This window comes from Herpailurus yagouaroundi, unplaced genomic scaffold (assembly GCF_014898765.1).
Source record: "Herpailurus yagouaroundi ecotype Mexico unplaced genomic scaffold, PumYag 184, whole genome shotgun sequence".
In the NCBI taxonomy this organism is placed as follows: Eukaryota; Metazoa; Chordata; class Mammalia; order Carnivora; family Felidae; genus Herpailurus; species Herpailurus yagouaroundi.
In genome coordinates, this window is record NW_024412415.1 from 30,444,239 (window position 1) to 30,459,479 (window position 15,241).

At 50.7% G+C, this 15,241-nt stretch overlaps 1 protein-coding gene and 1 long non-coding RNA gene across 2 annotated transcripts in view; one reads left to right on the top strand and one right to left on the bottom strand.

Annotated features, from left to right (window-relative positions):
- Positions 1-14,382, bottom strand: part of IGDCC4 (immunoglobulin superfamily DCC subclass member 4) — a 39,409-nt gene extending 25,027 nt beyond the window's left edge. The window contains exons 1-4 of the mRNA XM_040492182.1: positions 14,354-14,382; positions 13,983-14,188; positions 5,924-6,268; positions 5,124-5,265 (exon numbers count right to left, since the gene is read on the bottom strand). Of these exons, the coding sequence (XP_040348116.1) occupies positions 5,124-5,265; positions 5,924-6,268; positions 13,983-14,188; positions 14,354-14,382 (722 nt within the window). The remainder of the gene's footprint in view (positions 1-5,123; positions 5,266-5,923; positions 6,269-13,982; positions 14,189-14,353) is intronic.
- Positions 9,120-13,138, top strand: LOC121041850 (uncharacterized). The gene is made up of 2 exons (XR_005795870.1): positions 9,120-9,359; positions 12,888-13,138. It is a non-coding gene; the product is annotated as an uncharacterized LOC121041850 (long non-coding RNA).
- Positions 14,383-15,241: the final 859 nt, after the last annotated feature.

The window sequence follows — 15,241 nt, forward strand, 5'->3', positions numbered from 1 at the left end:
GGAAGGAAGGAAGGAAGGAAGGAAGGAAGGAAGGAAGGAAGGAAGGACGGGGGAGGGAGGAAGGGAGAGGGACGAAAACAGAGGGAGGGAGGAAGGAAGGAAAGAAGGGATATCTTTCCTCACATGTGGTGCTGTCACTGCAGCCAACAAAAGCTGGATGGAACCACTTTTGTGTTCATCTAAAATCTTTTCTGTTTTGTTAAAATCTTTTTCTGTCCTTGGAAGTATGTGCAAGATATTTTGGTTAGTGGGGGGAAAAGTCACAAAACAGTGTTTTTAGGAAGCAGTTCTATTTTTGGAAAACAGATAAATGATATGTTAGGATATGCTCAGAAAAAGTCAAGGATGGTGAAGCTTAACATCATTCAAGGAGATTTTTCTCTGGCAGTGTGATTACTGGAAATTCTTATTTGTTGTGTTTTAAAAAAAAATTTGGGGGGTGCGCCTGAGTAGCTCAGTCGGTTACACATCTGACTTAGGCTCAGGTCATGATCTCAAGGTTTGTGAGTTCAAGCCCCACGTTGGGCTCTGTGCTGACAGCTGAGAGCCTGGAGCCTGCTTCGGATTCTGTCTCCCTCTCTCTCTGCCCCTTCCTTGCTCACATTCTGTCTGTCTCTGTCTCTCTCTCTCTCTAAAATAAATAAACATTTAAAAAATTAAAAAATAAAAATTTTGAATATTTCTTAGTTTGGAAATATAAAACTTTTAAAAATTTAAATTGGGAAAAACATATGCCCTTGTACACTTTGTTTTAAAACTCCAAGCTCTAACATAGAAGCAGCTGTGACATAGTGGGGAGAACTCGTTCCAGCATATGTGACTTTACCAAGTGATATCATATGTCTGGGCCTCAGCTTTCTCATCTGAAAAATGGGTTAAATAATTCTGTCCTGCCTCCTTCACAACCCTGACCCTAATGTGTTATTATCTCACATTAAAAATATTATCTATGAATCACAAATTCTAAACACATACTTACAATGATAGAAACTATACCCATATTTTAAAAGACCGGGAGGGAATAATCACAATAGTAACAACTGTCTGTGTTCAGTTGGTGGATGACTTTTTCCCATTAAATTGGTATGTTTTATTATTTCATTTTATTTTTTTAAGTTTATTTATTTATTTTGAGAGACAGAGAGAGAGAAAGAGAGAAAACAGTGGGGGAGGGGCAGAGAGAGAGGGGGACAGAGGATCCAAAGCAGGCTCTGCGCTGACAGCCAAGTCCGATGTGGCGCTAGAACTCACGAACTGTGAGATCATGACTTGTGCTGAAATCAGACGCTTAACTGCTTGAGCCACCCAGGTGTCCCTTTATGTTTTATTGTTTTAAAATCAATTCAAATTTCATATAAAAATAGCTACTTACAGAATGAAAAGCAACCTCTCTCCAAAAGGAAAGGATCATTCTCTTTCCAAGCCTGAGCTTCAGCCTGCTGCCCCACCTCCAAAAGGCTACTTGGAACCAGGGATTTAAAAGTACAGTAGAGGGACACCTGGGTGGCTTAGTCGGTAGAGCATGGGACTCTTGATCTCCGGGTCATGAGTTGGAGGCCCACGTTGGGTGTAGAGATTACTTAACAACAACAAAAAGAACATAGTAGAAATGACATAGCTGCTCTGAATTTCATAAGAGCCAAGGAGCCCCGACCCTGAGCTCTTCAGAGATCCACCTAGAGAAACGGGACACTGGCCAAGGGTCACTTGAGGTTGACAGACACCCTGGGCACTGGGAGATGGGTAGGGCAGGAAACTGGACTAGGGATCCTAAGGTATTGAGGTCCATTAGTGTCATGTTTTATTTATTTATTTGTGTATTTAAATGTTTATTTTTGAGAGAGAGACAGAGTGTGAGCAGAGGAGGGGCAGACACACACACACACACACACACACACACAGAATCTGAAGCAGGCTCCAGGCTCTGAGCTCTCAGCACAGAGCTCGACACAGAGCCCGATCTTGAACTTGTGAACTTCAAGATCATGACCTGAGCTGAAATCGGATGCTTAACCAGGCGGTGCCACGTTTTTCAAGTGTGAGTGGTGATAACAAAATTATTTCATGTGGCTCCAGACACAGACACACATTTTTTATTCCAGTGGTTATGTATTTATTTTTATGGCTACCTTCTATTTATGTTAAGTGTTGCCAGTTTTCCTTTTTACTGCGGGGAAATAATGCTCCTTTTCAATTCGTGTTGAAGTTACAAAAGAGGGTTGGTTTAAAGACATGTATTGAGTACGCGATTGAATAAATGGTTTAGGGATGGCCAAAATTATAAGGGGGGTTTGTGAAAGCCTGGGATTTGGGAAACATTGCTCTCATTGATTACTGGTTCCCGTGGAAGGAAAATGATCCCTTATTGTTAGAAATTAGTATAAGTACCAGGGAATTGCCTCAGGGTCTAGTCTTCACCATCAGTTCCAAACATATGTACACATACCTTGACAGAGTGTGTTGATTAACTGCACACGCGCACATCCTACACCGAGGCATACGGGCTCCTTCACACCCTGGGCTGAGTTTATGAATAGCATATTTGTACATGTGCTATATCTGGGCATGTGTAAAAATACATACCTTGGGCACAATCAAGTTGCTGTTTTAGACATTTCTTTATTCCCCCTACACAATGTGCTGGGACATGTGAGCCTGGCTTATTTATAGATGAGGATCACTTTTCAGAGAACTTGGGGGCAAACACTCCCAGGGCCCAGGAACTGGCAGCTTCATACTCCTAGAAGAGGCCTGCGGCTTCATAGGATGATGCCCGGACTAGATGCTGGGAGGCAAGGGAGCCCTACTATTTGCTGAGAAACTTTGGGAAAGTAACTTCTCTGCTCAGAGCCACAGTTGGACCACCTGACCTTTAAGCCCATCTGTAGCATGAACTTCTTCAGACCCCACAGCCTCCCCACCCCAACCACCAAATCACAGGCGGCTTGTGTGTCATTCATGCCAAGTCTCTAGCATCCCACACTCTGTGTACTAGCTGTGTGACCTGGGCCAAGTTACTTCTTCTTTTTTTAAAATGTTTATTTATTTTTGAGAGAGAGAGCAAAAGCAGGGGAGGGTAAGAGAGAGTGAGGGAGACACAGAATCCAAAGCAGGCTCCAGGCTCCGAGCTGTCAGCACAGAGCCTGACACGGGGCTCAAACTCACGAGCCACGAGATCATGACCTGAGCCAAAGTTGGACGCGCTTAACCGAATGAGCCACCCAGGTGCCCCTGGGCCAAGTTACTTCTGTCTCTGATCCTTAGGTCTCTTGTTTAACAATCCAAATAATACTATCTGCCGTAGCCATATGTATAGACCTGGGAGGATGTTCGTGATGTGTTAAATTTAAAAAAAGTAAAAGTTGCTCTATAATTCTATTTTTGTTTTGGAAAAAAAGGTGATTGAGCAAAAAATCCCCGTATGGGGGGGCCTGGCTGGGTCAGTAGGTAGAGCACGCAAGTCTTGATCTTGGGGTTATGAGTTTGAACCCCACGTTGGGTATAGAGTTTACTTAAAACAAACAAACAAAAAACCCCAGTATGTACAGTATAATCCACATTTTAAAAGAGGGTATTTCTAAACATATAGGGGAAAATTCCAGAGGACAGACATCAAAACTAACAGAGGCTTTCTATGGATGATAAGGGTTTCTTCTTTTTTGCTTACGTGAACATGAAAAACGCATCTTCTAGGAATATAAACTAAAAGTAAGTAGAGGAAAATATGGACAATAAGAAACATCTACCTTGAAGGATGATGAGAAGAATTAAGTGAGAAAACAAGCTCTCATTAAATGGGGACCTGTTGTGCCTTTTGACGGGGAGACTTCTCTGCTCTCTCCTACTCTCTGGTGGCTGTCAAGAGTAGGCCCTCACTTGGTTCTTGCCCAGCAACTCTCAGGAAGCACTGACCAAAAGCAGCAAGGGGCCCACATTTTGGAAGCCACAGAAGTTAAAACGTCAGCCCTAGAAAGGCCAGGTCAGCATTTCCAACGTCACTCCCTAGAATGCTCATTCATGGGATGTTAACAGGGTTGCTGCAAGAGGGGCTGTGGGCAGAGGAGACTATGAAGTGCTTGGTTCAACAAGTTTAACGGATTTTCCATACAGCACTTGTCAGAGCCTTGCCAGCTCCAAGAAGGGGATTTGTAGGTAGTTTTCCCGGCCTTATTTGACCACGGAATACTTTTTTTCGAGAAGCACCTTTAGTGACTATTGTTTTACAAAGAACGATGATCTGATCTAACTCTTTCATTTATTTTTTTCTTTTAATTTCATGGGTGGGGAGAATGAAGCTGAGTGCGAAGGGCCTCTGTGAGGAGGCACAGGGTAAGCAACCACCTGAATCAGCAGCTTGACCTCCTGCCCTTCTTCCTCCCTCACTTCTGTTGCAGGAATATGCCCTGTGGCCCTTCTACCAAATGGAAGTTTCTCCTATACCTGTACCCCTTACCTAGATGTGAACAAAAGTCAGAGCAGCTGGGACAACTCAACACTCAAGACAGATTAGTCCCAGGGCAGAGAGACCTGGAAACCAGTGTTTCTGAGGCCAAGGAGCCCCACCTCCACCAGGAGAGAAGGAGAAAGTGAGCTGGTAACTACAGCTAGAGAGATGTAGGCAGAGGACCGTAGGGTGACTGGGAAAGGCCTTGGAGCTGCATTTCCAAAGATGTAAGAATCCATGGGGTGACAACCGTGTCATGAGACCAACTCAGAGTCCACAGAAGCAAATGAGCCTCGTGCTCTCTGCTCGTGCTGCATGTACATCTGGGCCTAGCCAGGAGGCCACAGTAGGGATCAAGTCTCAGGACCAGCCTCTGCTCCTCTGTGGCCCTCAATCTCCTCTTCAGTAAGGCAAGTGCTTGAGCTAGATATGCTCTGAAGCGCTCTATCACTACGCCATACCCAAGCTCCATAGCTTAGTGGGTGGCACTCTTTGCAAGGAGCAAAAACTCTGCCCAACTTCTCTCGGGGACCGGATGTGAGCTGAGAGTCAGGCAGTGGTTGGCCCCTAAACCAGTTTAGGCAAATGGAGCCACTGTGGCTGTAAGAATCCCAGTTCCCGAGCACATCCCAGAGCCCTCTCTGGCCTACCCACTGCCCACTCCCCATAGGACACTCACCGAGGCTCCTCGGGCACCGGCACTTGGTCCTTCTCCCAAGTAATGACAGGTGCTGGCAGCCCTTCAATGTGGCATTCAAACCGAGCAGTCCCGTCCTCCTCCACCACCTGAGACTCCGGGTGCAGAGAGAAGCCTGCGAGTGCTGGGGGTGAGGACAGAGATGCGTGGGCAGAGACAGGAGAGGAGCCCGGAAAAGACAGGGGGCACAGACAGTGAAACACACACAGGCACGCACATGCACACACAGAGAGACAGAGAAGTACAAGGTGACAGAAACACAAGCAGAGCGAATGCCAGCCAACAGAGACACAGTTGAAGAGGCAGCCGGGGGGTAAGAAGTGGAGACCACTGGTCAGATGCCGTGTCAGAATGAAGCGCAAAGCACTGCCCCCCAACCCCTAACATCACCATCATGGCCAGACTGCAGTAAGATGCACATTTCTTCTGGCCTAAAATTTCTTCACGGTGATTTTGTGTCTCTTGAGAACCGCCCCCCACCCAGGCTGGATGATGGGGCTTGTCCAGGTACTCCACCTGCTCCAGCGCCCCCCACTCTCACAAGCCTTTCTGGAGGAGAGCACAACTCTAGACTCTCAAAGTCAAAGGGAAAGAAAAGGAGGAAGGAAAGGAGTTGGGGGGGGGGGGGGGAAAGGCAGCCACACCAGGAAAGGACCTACTGAGCAGAGGAAAGTGGAGTGAGCTCAAGAGATAGGCCTTTGTGCAAGGAGCTAATGTGGACCACACTTCCCGCACCCCAGGCCTCCCAGGTCTCAGTTCAGCCCCCGGTTGCAGGCACTTACTGGCGAGCTTGACCACTGCGGCCTGGCTGGCCACCGCTCCAAGGGGGCCATGGGCCAGGCAGGAATAGTTGCCCTCAATGAGCTCTGAGTTCCCAGGGCTCGCCTCCTCACTGCTATCAGGTGCTAGTGGCTGAGACAGCCATAAGGAGCCATTTGGTAGCAGGCGCAGGTGGTCGTGCTCAGGCAGAGAGCCTCCATCCTTGCTCCACGTGATGCTGGTGGGGGGTCCGGAAGCCCCCAGACCGCAGTCCAGCACTGCAGCTTGCTCTGGGCCCAGGATCACTTGCAGTGGCCCTGCCCCACAACTCAGCTCCACTGTTGTCTCCGGGGGCCACGGCAGTTCACCTGCACAGAGAGGGCAAGGACCAGGGCTGTTAGTGTGGGTCCTCCCGCATTCCACAGCCTCCAGATCCTCGGTCACCTGCCCAGGGGCTGGGGCAGCTCGTGGAAGAAGAGGTCCCATAGAGAGATCTGCATCCAGATCCTTGGCTCCGCCCCATCACCTGTGATCTTGGGCAGTCTGCCGCCCTTCTCCGCGCCCACCTTCCCTGGCTGCTCAATTTCTTCATCAGCCAAAAAACACAGTTCACAGCAACATTCTTCATAATAGGTGAAAAGGAGAAACAACCCAAATGCCCATCACCTGATGAGTGGCTAAATATATTCCTCAGCCATCAAAAGAAATGAGAGTACCACTATCTGCTACCTGGATGAACTTTAAAAACTTTCTGCTAAGTGAAAGAAGCCAGTCGCAAAAATGCTACGTATTATACAATCTCATTTCTAGGAAATGTCCAGAATGGGCAAATCCACAAAGACAGAAAGTAGATGAATGGCTGCCAGGGGCTAAGGAGAGGGAAGAATGAGGAACCATGGCAAAAGGATATGATGTTTCTTTTTTTGGGTGATGAGAATGTTCTGGTATTAGCCAGTGGTGATGGTCGTGCAAACCTGTGAACATCAGAAAGACCACTGACTTGTACACTCTAGATGGTGAAATCTGTGCTATGTGGATTTTATCTCAATAAAAAAAGTACACAGTAACCCCTTCCTCATAGGGCTGTTGGGAGCATTAAGTGGGACAAGGTGTGGAAGAGGAACACAGTGCCTGGCCTGGCACAGAACTGGCCCTCGGAAATGTCACTCCTCCCTGGAACCTTACAGATCATCTTGACCACTATCACCCAACCCACTTCTGTCCCAGTGACAGGAGAGGCTAAGCACTCCTCCCTACAGCTCAGTTCCCCTTGGTCATGCAGCAAGCCACAGCCCATCCCCAGGAGCCCCAGAAGAGCCTGTAGCTCCAACACGGCCCCTGCCACAAAGGGAGGACTAGGGGGGAATTGGGGGAGGGGAATGTCACCCCAGGGTCAAGGCAAAAATACACAAAGGCCAATGTTTATCATTTTAACTACCATTTCAACAAGGCCCAGTAATAGTTATTCATAGAGAAATGCTTGGTTTTCCCAGTTGTGTTGACCAGAAGGTCGACCTGCTACCTCCCCGTCCCATACAAGCTCAATGACCCAAGGTCCCTTCTTATCCTCAGGCCTGACACTTTGCTTACAGGCACAACGGCACATCTGAGAATGTACCGAGGACAAAGATGAGTACGATGGCACATACTTAGTACAGAGCAGGTCTGGGCTGATAGCCACATGAGAGCATGCAGAAAGCCAAATGGCTTGGGAATCAGGCAACCCTCAAGTTCTAGACCTGGGTCTAGCTGTGTGGCCTCGGGCCAGTCACTTCTTCTGGACTTTAATTTACTCAAACGTAGCTAGCAGGTGATGTCTGAGATTCTAAGATTTTAGGATTATTCAGTGAAGAGTCATACGTGGATAAACCTATTCCCAAACATATAGAACACCATTTGGACACACATACAGACAACCTTCCACACCTGAACATATGTGCCCCAGTTTCTGCCATACTTGTCATAACCTGGACATATAGATGTCCATACTTAGAACCCCTGTCTGGGGGCGCCTGGGTGGCTCAGTCGACTGAGTGTCCAACTTCAGCTCAGGTCACGATCTCACGGTTCGTGAGTTCGAGCCCCGCGTCGGGCTCTGGGCTGATGGCTCAGAGCCTGGAGCCTGTTTCCGATTCTGTGTCTCCCTCTCTCTCTGCCCCTCCCCCATTCATGCTCTGTCTCTCTGTCTCAAAAATAAATAAACATTAAAAAAAAAAAAAAAAAAAGAACCGCTGTCTGTCTCCAGGCTCTCTTCCCATCACTCCTAGAGCAAAATAAGACTGAGGGGCAAAGACAAGTCCCAACTGGCTGAGTAAGGAGGCCAGGGCAGAAGCCAGGGCTCTGGCACCAATGGGGCCTGAACAGGGCCTCTGCCTTTTTTTTTTTTTTTTAATTTTTTAAATGTTTATTCATTTTTTGAGAGCAAGAGAGACAGACAGAGCATGAGTGGGGGAGGGGCAGAGAGAGAGGGAGACGCCCCCGGGGCTCTGCCTTTCTTAATTCATTAGGAAGGCTCTGCTGGCACCTCCAACTGCACAACCAGCCTCAGCATCACTAGTGAGTGCAGGGACAGGCAGCCCTTGTCCTCACCCGGTTTCCATCCAGACTGGAGAAACCAGACTGGCCTTCACATCACTTTGGGCTATTTGCTGTGGTGGAAAGAGCATTTGACCTTGGGGCCAAAGATGTAGTTTTCAGTCTTGCTGCTCTGCCTACCAGCTGTGTGACAAACCCCTTAACCTCTCTGGGCCTTAGTTTCCAGATCTGTAAAATGAAGCCCATATGACCAAGCCTGTGAGGAGTAAACAAGATGATGGGTGTCGGCGCATCAATCAAGGAATGGGAGCTCATTCTTTACAGGCTCTTTATAAACTGTACAAATGTTTGCGTGGTTTTTTTTTTTTTTTTTTATGAAAGATTTACTTTAAAAAAAAAAAAAAACTACACAAATGTTAATTACAGTTCTTAACAGCCAGTCCCTTCTACCTCTAAAGCCCTAGATTCTAGGATTCAAACATAGGGTAGGGGGAAGACAAGCCCGGGCTCTCAGCCCAGTGGCTTCCAATTGCCGGGTTCCAGCCGCTGAGCAGTCAGTTTGAGTTTCAAGGGAGAAAAGCCCACATGACACGAATCCCTGAGCCCTGCGGCAGCCTCCCCGCCCCCCAAAGCACGTCCGGGGCCTGGAAAATCCCCTGCCGCGCTGAACAAACAATGTGAACAGTTGGGGCCTGAGCAGCTGCTGGGTATGTCAGCAGCCTGGGCTCTGGCGGGCAGGACGGCAGCCAGAGAGGCCGGTGGCTGGCTGGGGAGCCCAGAGGAGGCTCCGATTCCCTTCCTGAATATTCATGGATCAGCAGATGTCTGGCTTCGCCACCTCTGAGGAGCCAAGCACCCAGCAAGGTAGAACAGGGAAACCAACAGGGATGTAGATGAGGAGGGAACCAGCCCACCCTGGCCCAGGTTGGTGGAAATGTCTTTGAAGCTTGAGATTCCTCATTTTATAAGTGGGGAAGCTGAGGCCCGAAAGGTGGAGGGGTGGGGGTGTCTCATCTCTCCGGAAGACAGTAGGGGAAATGTCCTTTGACCTTTGGGGGATGAACCCAGCACTGAAGAGACAGTTGCCTTTGAATATGAGGGTTCTCTCTGCCTCAGTGCCCAACCCAATTTCTGTGCCCAGGACACGCATCCCCAGGGGTTCAGCTCAGGCGTCAGCCACCCATGAAGCTGGCCCTGCCTCCTCGGACAGAAGCTTTTTGTGCTTTACATCACACAGCCCCTTGCGGGTCCCTTACCCATCCTTCCTCTTGCCTAGACGGACAACAGGGTGTTGGGTGGGGAGGGGGCGTGGGGACAAGTCTTGGTCCGGAGTCAAGGTCCTGGGTCATTTGTTACATGACCTTGGGTCCACTACTTTTACTCCTTCCAGCCTCAGTTTCCCCAGCCTGAAAAGGAAGAGTCTCCACTTTTCTCGTGTTCGCCAAAATTCTGCCAGAAGCAGAGGACAGCACGCTCAGGAGGCTTGCTGACTGCCCCCAAATGTTTTGATTTTTAAACCTGTGGTGAATTTTGCATTCTGCTCCATCACATAGCAATGCTTCTTTTCACATAACCTTGGTCCCCACACCACCAAATCGCTTCATAAAAGCGACGCTCTGAGGAGTGGACCTTGTTTGTCCGGTGGCTTCTTGGCCACCCCTTTCCTGCCACCCCCAGCCACTGTCATGGCTGACCCCCAAAGCCCTTCCCATGAGTCTTTCTCAGCTATCCCTCTCAGGACTGGGGCAGACACAGTGGACGCTTGCTGCCCACCAGCTTTGTGCCTCGATGGGGGCTCCTCTGCCACAGTTCCTTCTCCTCAGCTTCCTTGGTGAAACCCTACCAGAGACACGGAGCTCCTATGCTTGGGAACCCTGAGGTCATCTCTCGATCTCCTTCTTCTAACAGGTTATTTTACCCACTTGCAGGATAAATTAGATTTTATGAGGCCAATTAGAACCCAGACAGAAAGGAGATTCGCTTCCGAGTCTCAGAGCCAGCTCGATGCTGTTTTGTGCGGTTAGTGGGGGCCAGGTGTGAGCCAGGGTTCCATTTCCCCATGAACTCTCAGGAAAGGGGCCAGAGGGTGGGGGAGGGAAACCCAGCCTAGATGTCTCTTCCATGAAGCCAAGAACTTGCCACAAACATCAATGCCTTGTCACTTTTGAATTTCGGGGCCCAACAGATTTACATCTTGTGTTCAGTGTGGGGCCGGTTCTCCATGATGCCGTTATGGCTTTTCCTAGGAGACCCAAGTCAGTGTCTTCCAGAAACTTCCTTCCCCACCCTCCCACCTTGGCGGCTTCCCTTACAAACACACTAAACCCCTCCCACCAACAGCTGAAAGGAGAGCTTGGGACAGTGGCCTGGGACACGAGGGTGGGCACACAGTTCCCTTCATCTGTGATCCTGAGAGGCCCGGCCTCAGTGGACCTGACAGTAAAGCCACAGTCAGCTCCTGCCTCCCTCCCGTTCCCTGTGACCCTCTATCCCCATCAAAACGCTTTCAGCTCTCTGAAAGCACACTGCTATTCCATATGTTGTTCCTGCTGCTCCCTCTCCTTACGACAGCCATGCTATCCCTGGTTCTGATGTTGTTGCTTCTTTTCTGCCCCATGGGATCCTGAACACCTTGGTCATTGCAGTTATCACTCTAGAGTTTTTACTTTCTTTCTCCCCAACGAGGCAACAAGCTCAGAATCATGTCCTCGGCAGCTTTCTAGATCCCTGGTACCTGAAACAGTGCCTGGTACATACTAGGTGCTCAATAAATATTCCTTGAACAGACAAGGGGACATGTGGAGACACAGCCCCATCATGCTGTTCTAAGCTTATCTGTAAAAATTATAGGAACTCCTTTAGAGTCTGGACATGACGTGAATAATGTATGTGGAAAACTGCCTATGTGGCATCTAGTAGACACTTAACAAAATGCTTAAAAAGCACAGAGACAGAAAAGCAAACTCACACTGAAAGAAACTCTGTACTTAAACATTACAATCACTGGGGAGCTCACTACCTTACCAGTTCTCCTGCTGTATGGCTCATATGATTAAAAATATTTCTCCTGTGCCCGCCTTTCTCTCCCTGTATGCTCTGATCATTTGCTGGAACTCTCTCCTCCAGACTATGTGACAAGCTAGTAAGTTTCTTATGGGAACCATCCAGAAGTCTTGGCTCTGCGCCAGCTTACATACTCAGGTCTGCACCTGAAAGAGAGCTTACTGAGCCTCTGCTTCCCTGACCTCAATGACTCCAAAGCGCCTCAAATCCAGAGGATGCCTCAGCGTCAGCCTCAGCAGTGAGGTAGCCAACAGCCCAGCTAGATTCTATTTCTCTGCATGTCAGGGCCAGAACATTAGCTCTTTGATTTTCCTCCCAACCCCAGCTCCCATCACCCTCCTCCAACCAGGCTAGGGCTGGCGTCCTCCCCCATCAGAGCTGCTCTTACTCCTCCCCTCTCCGCACACTCCAGGGGGCTGGGAGCCCCAAAGCCCACCTGGCAATGACATCTGTTCTGCATCTGGAATTCTGTGTCAAGTCTGGTTGCTGTACCTCAGAAACAGCGGAGGCCAAACAGGAGGCAGCGGGTAGGGATGAATGGAGAAGGGTGAATTCCAGAGCCCAGACTCAGACACACCAACTGAGGGAGGTCAAGCCCAAAGTGGGTAACTTCTCATGTGGGGGGGGGGGGGTGCAGAGAAACCGAACTTGGGTATGTGTGTACCAAATCCAGGGAAAATGTGGCTCCAAGAGCCAGGAGACTAGTTCCAGCCCCAGCTCAGTCCCTATCCATGCAGCTTTGGGAAGTCACTCGGCTTTCTCGTCTGGAAAATGGGTTCATGCTAAAATTGCTTCTAAATTCCCTTCAGTGCTGCCATTCACTCTACTTGTGAGATAGCTTAACATGAAAGAGGTACCTTTAGAAGAAAAGAAAGGAACTGCTATTTTACACATAACGTATGATGAATTGGGCCATGAAAGTTCATAAAGGACCGATGAAGGTATGGAGAAATTCTGGAGAAAACTCACTATTAAGAGGAACTTGTTTGACCTGGTTCCTAACCTCGATATGGGGTCAGAGAGGGCCACCCCAACGGAAGGGAGGTGGACCTCTGTGTCTCCGGGCAGAGAAAGCAGCTCTCAGGTTCTTGGAGCCTTCTTATTACTGACCTGTGGCATCCCCACTCCCCAAATTTTGATTGGGTGGAAGGGAGAGCCCCACTTCTTGCACTCAGCATTCTCCCACCACCCCCAGACAGAAGCCCCATTCCTACAAGTCTCCCCAGTTCCAATCCTTGACTGGAGCCGTTTTGGGGGACACCAGCCCCTTCACTCTGCCATGTTGAGGTTGCTGAAGCATCTGTTATTTTTTTACTTCCCTCTCCCTCACCCCCTGCAAACTCAATCTATCTTCAGATCCTACTAATTCTACTTTCTAAATATCTCTAGAAGCCTGGCCACACCAACTGCCACTACGCCGGTTGCCTCCATCCTCTCTTCTGGATTACTACAACAGCCTCCCAAGAAGCTGGAGCTTCCTGCTTCCAGTCCCGCCCCACTGACCGATTCTCCACACTGGCTGCAGGAGCTGATGCAAAGCTGATTTTAAAACTTGCCAAGGGCTCAGGCAGGCTCTCAGGCCAGAAACCTTGGTGGGACTTATAAAGTCCTTCAGGAGCTGGGCCCAGCCCCCATCTTCAGCCTTCTCTCTTGACACTTGTGGTACCACCCCCCCACCCCCACCCCACCCCCCCACCCATCCCACTCCATCCTGCCCCATTCTCATCCCTGTGCTCTCCTCTCCTGCCAGGCTTAGCTTCATTCAGTGTCCTAAACAAAGTCACTCTGAGCACTTAAATGGGCAGTTCACTCTGGAAAACTTTGCCCATCATCACTCTCCTTTTACAGGGCTAACTGACCCTCTGCATGGGGCTCTATTATTCTTCGCTTCCTGGAGGAAGCTTTTCCTGACCTTTCCAGACTACCTGTCATGTCAGTCTCCCTCCACCAGACAGCAAGCTCTGCACCAGGGACCAGATCTGCCCCCTTTATTTCCCATATTCTAGGCACCAAGCACATGCTAGTCAAAAAGGGTGCTCAGTAAATATTTGTTGAATGAATGAATGAATGAATGAATGACCTCGGTCCAGATCAGGGTGGCTAGTCAGAACCCTACAGGAGTGTCCCTAGGCCTGTTAAGCTTTGCCCACTCAAAGGGTTTGGGACTGAGGGCCAGTAGCCTCGTTGTTTTGGCCATGCACACTGCTGCCAAGGGAGCCCCAGCTCGGGCCCTGCCCCAGCCTTGTGCACTCAAGAGCAGGGAGAGGCCAGGTCTCCCAGGCAGACTGAACCCCTTGCAGGAGGCCCCACAGATATACCGTAACGATCGAGCGCAGCTCCCAGCCCTCATCCCGCTTTGCTGGGTGACCCAGAGCCGGCTCCTGGAGCTCTTGGAAGAGCGTAAGAGAGTCGGCACAACTATTCCTTAATCCCCTGGGCTCCCGGAGGACGGAGGCCTCTCCCGCACTTCCCCGCCCCCTTCACCTGACAATCCCGGGTTCCGAGCCAGGGCTGGAGAGGGGCGTGTCTTTGTGGGGAGAGAAGGGGTCCGAGCTTTTCCGGGCACTTTCCCACCCGCTGTTTGGGTTTCCTGGAGATGGGCCTGGGGCCGGCCAGACCAAGGTTCCTCCGCGGTCCCTGCCTCCCTCCGCCGTCCCAGCCTCCCTCCCACGTGGCCTGGCTGAGTCTCTCTGGAAAGCCGAAGCAGCTGGAGAGAAATCCCCCTCCCCACCCCCACCTCTAAGTCCCTCCCCGACTCGCCCCGGACACATCCTCAGCTCCCCCCTCGCCAGGGAAGGCAAGAACTAGGCGAACAAAGCGGGCAGCCCATCCCCCTCCCCAGCTCTGCCACCTACCTTCCCCCTGGGCCGTCCCCCAAACGCATACAACACGGAAAGCAAGAGGACTAGGGTGGAAGAAGGAGCCCTAGGCACAGAGCACTGGGATTCCGTCACCCCAGCCCCAGCCCTTTCTCCAGTGTGGACAACTCTGACCCTTACCCCCACCCCGCACTGAAGTGGTGGTGGTGGGGGGGTGGCTGGAGGAGGCCTTGTTGACCTGGTCAACGCTTCCCTGACCTGCCCCTGGTGGGTGGGGCAGGAGTGACACGCGTCCCATCACGAGAGCGAGTGTTGGACAAGTCCACGAAAGCAACTGGTTTCCTGCCCCCCTCCCCCCGTCCACTCCGAGCCACGGGTTGGGGGAGCAACGCTAACTGTCCCCCCACCCCCCCACACCGCCCCAACCAGCCCCAGGGACCACACCCACTGGGCAAAGTTGAGTGTTTTATCACCTCTGTCCTCGCTCAGTCCGGAATCGCCTGCCCTGTCCCCCCCACCACGGGCAAGGACACTCCCCAAAAGCCAAGGCCAAATATTAGCTCAGCCCCGTAAACACAATTACACACAATCTGGACACAAATGGAGGTGCAGATACACACCCCCAACACCCCTCTTTCACACACTCTCAACCCACGACACGCGCGGGCAAGGAGAGCCCGCCCGGCGCAAGCCACCAACGCCGCAGCCGCGGCCCCGCGATGCCACGCCGCGACTGTGACACGCACTGCGGACACGTACGCCCGCAGAAGCCCCCCGTCCCCACCCTCTGAGCGCGCGCGCGCACACCCTCACACTCACACACTCACACTCACACACTCCAGACTCCGCAAAGCAAGGACACACACCCCCTGCGGCCAAGTCCGTGCCGCAGACGCACCCCCCGGCCGCAGCCCGCAGCCCCCC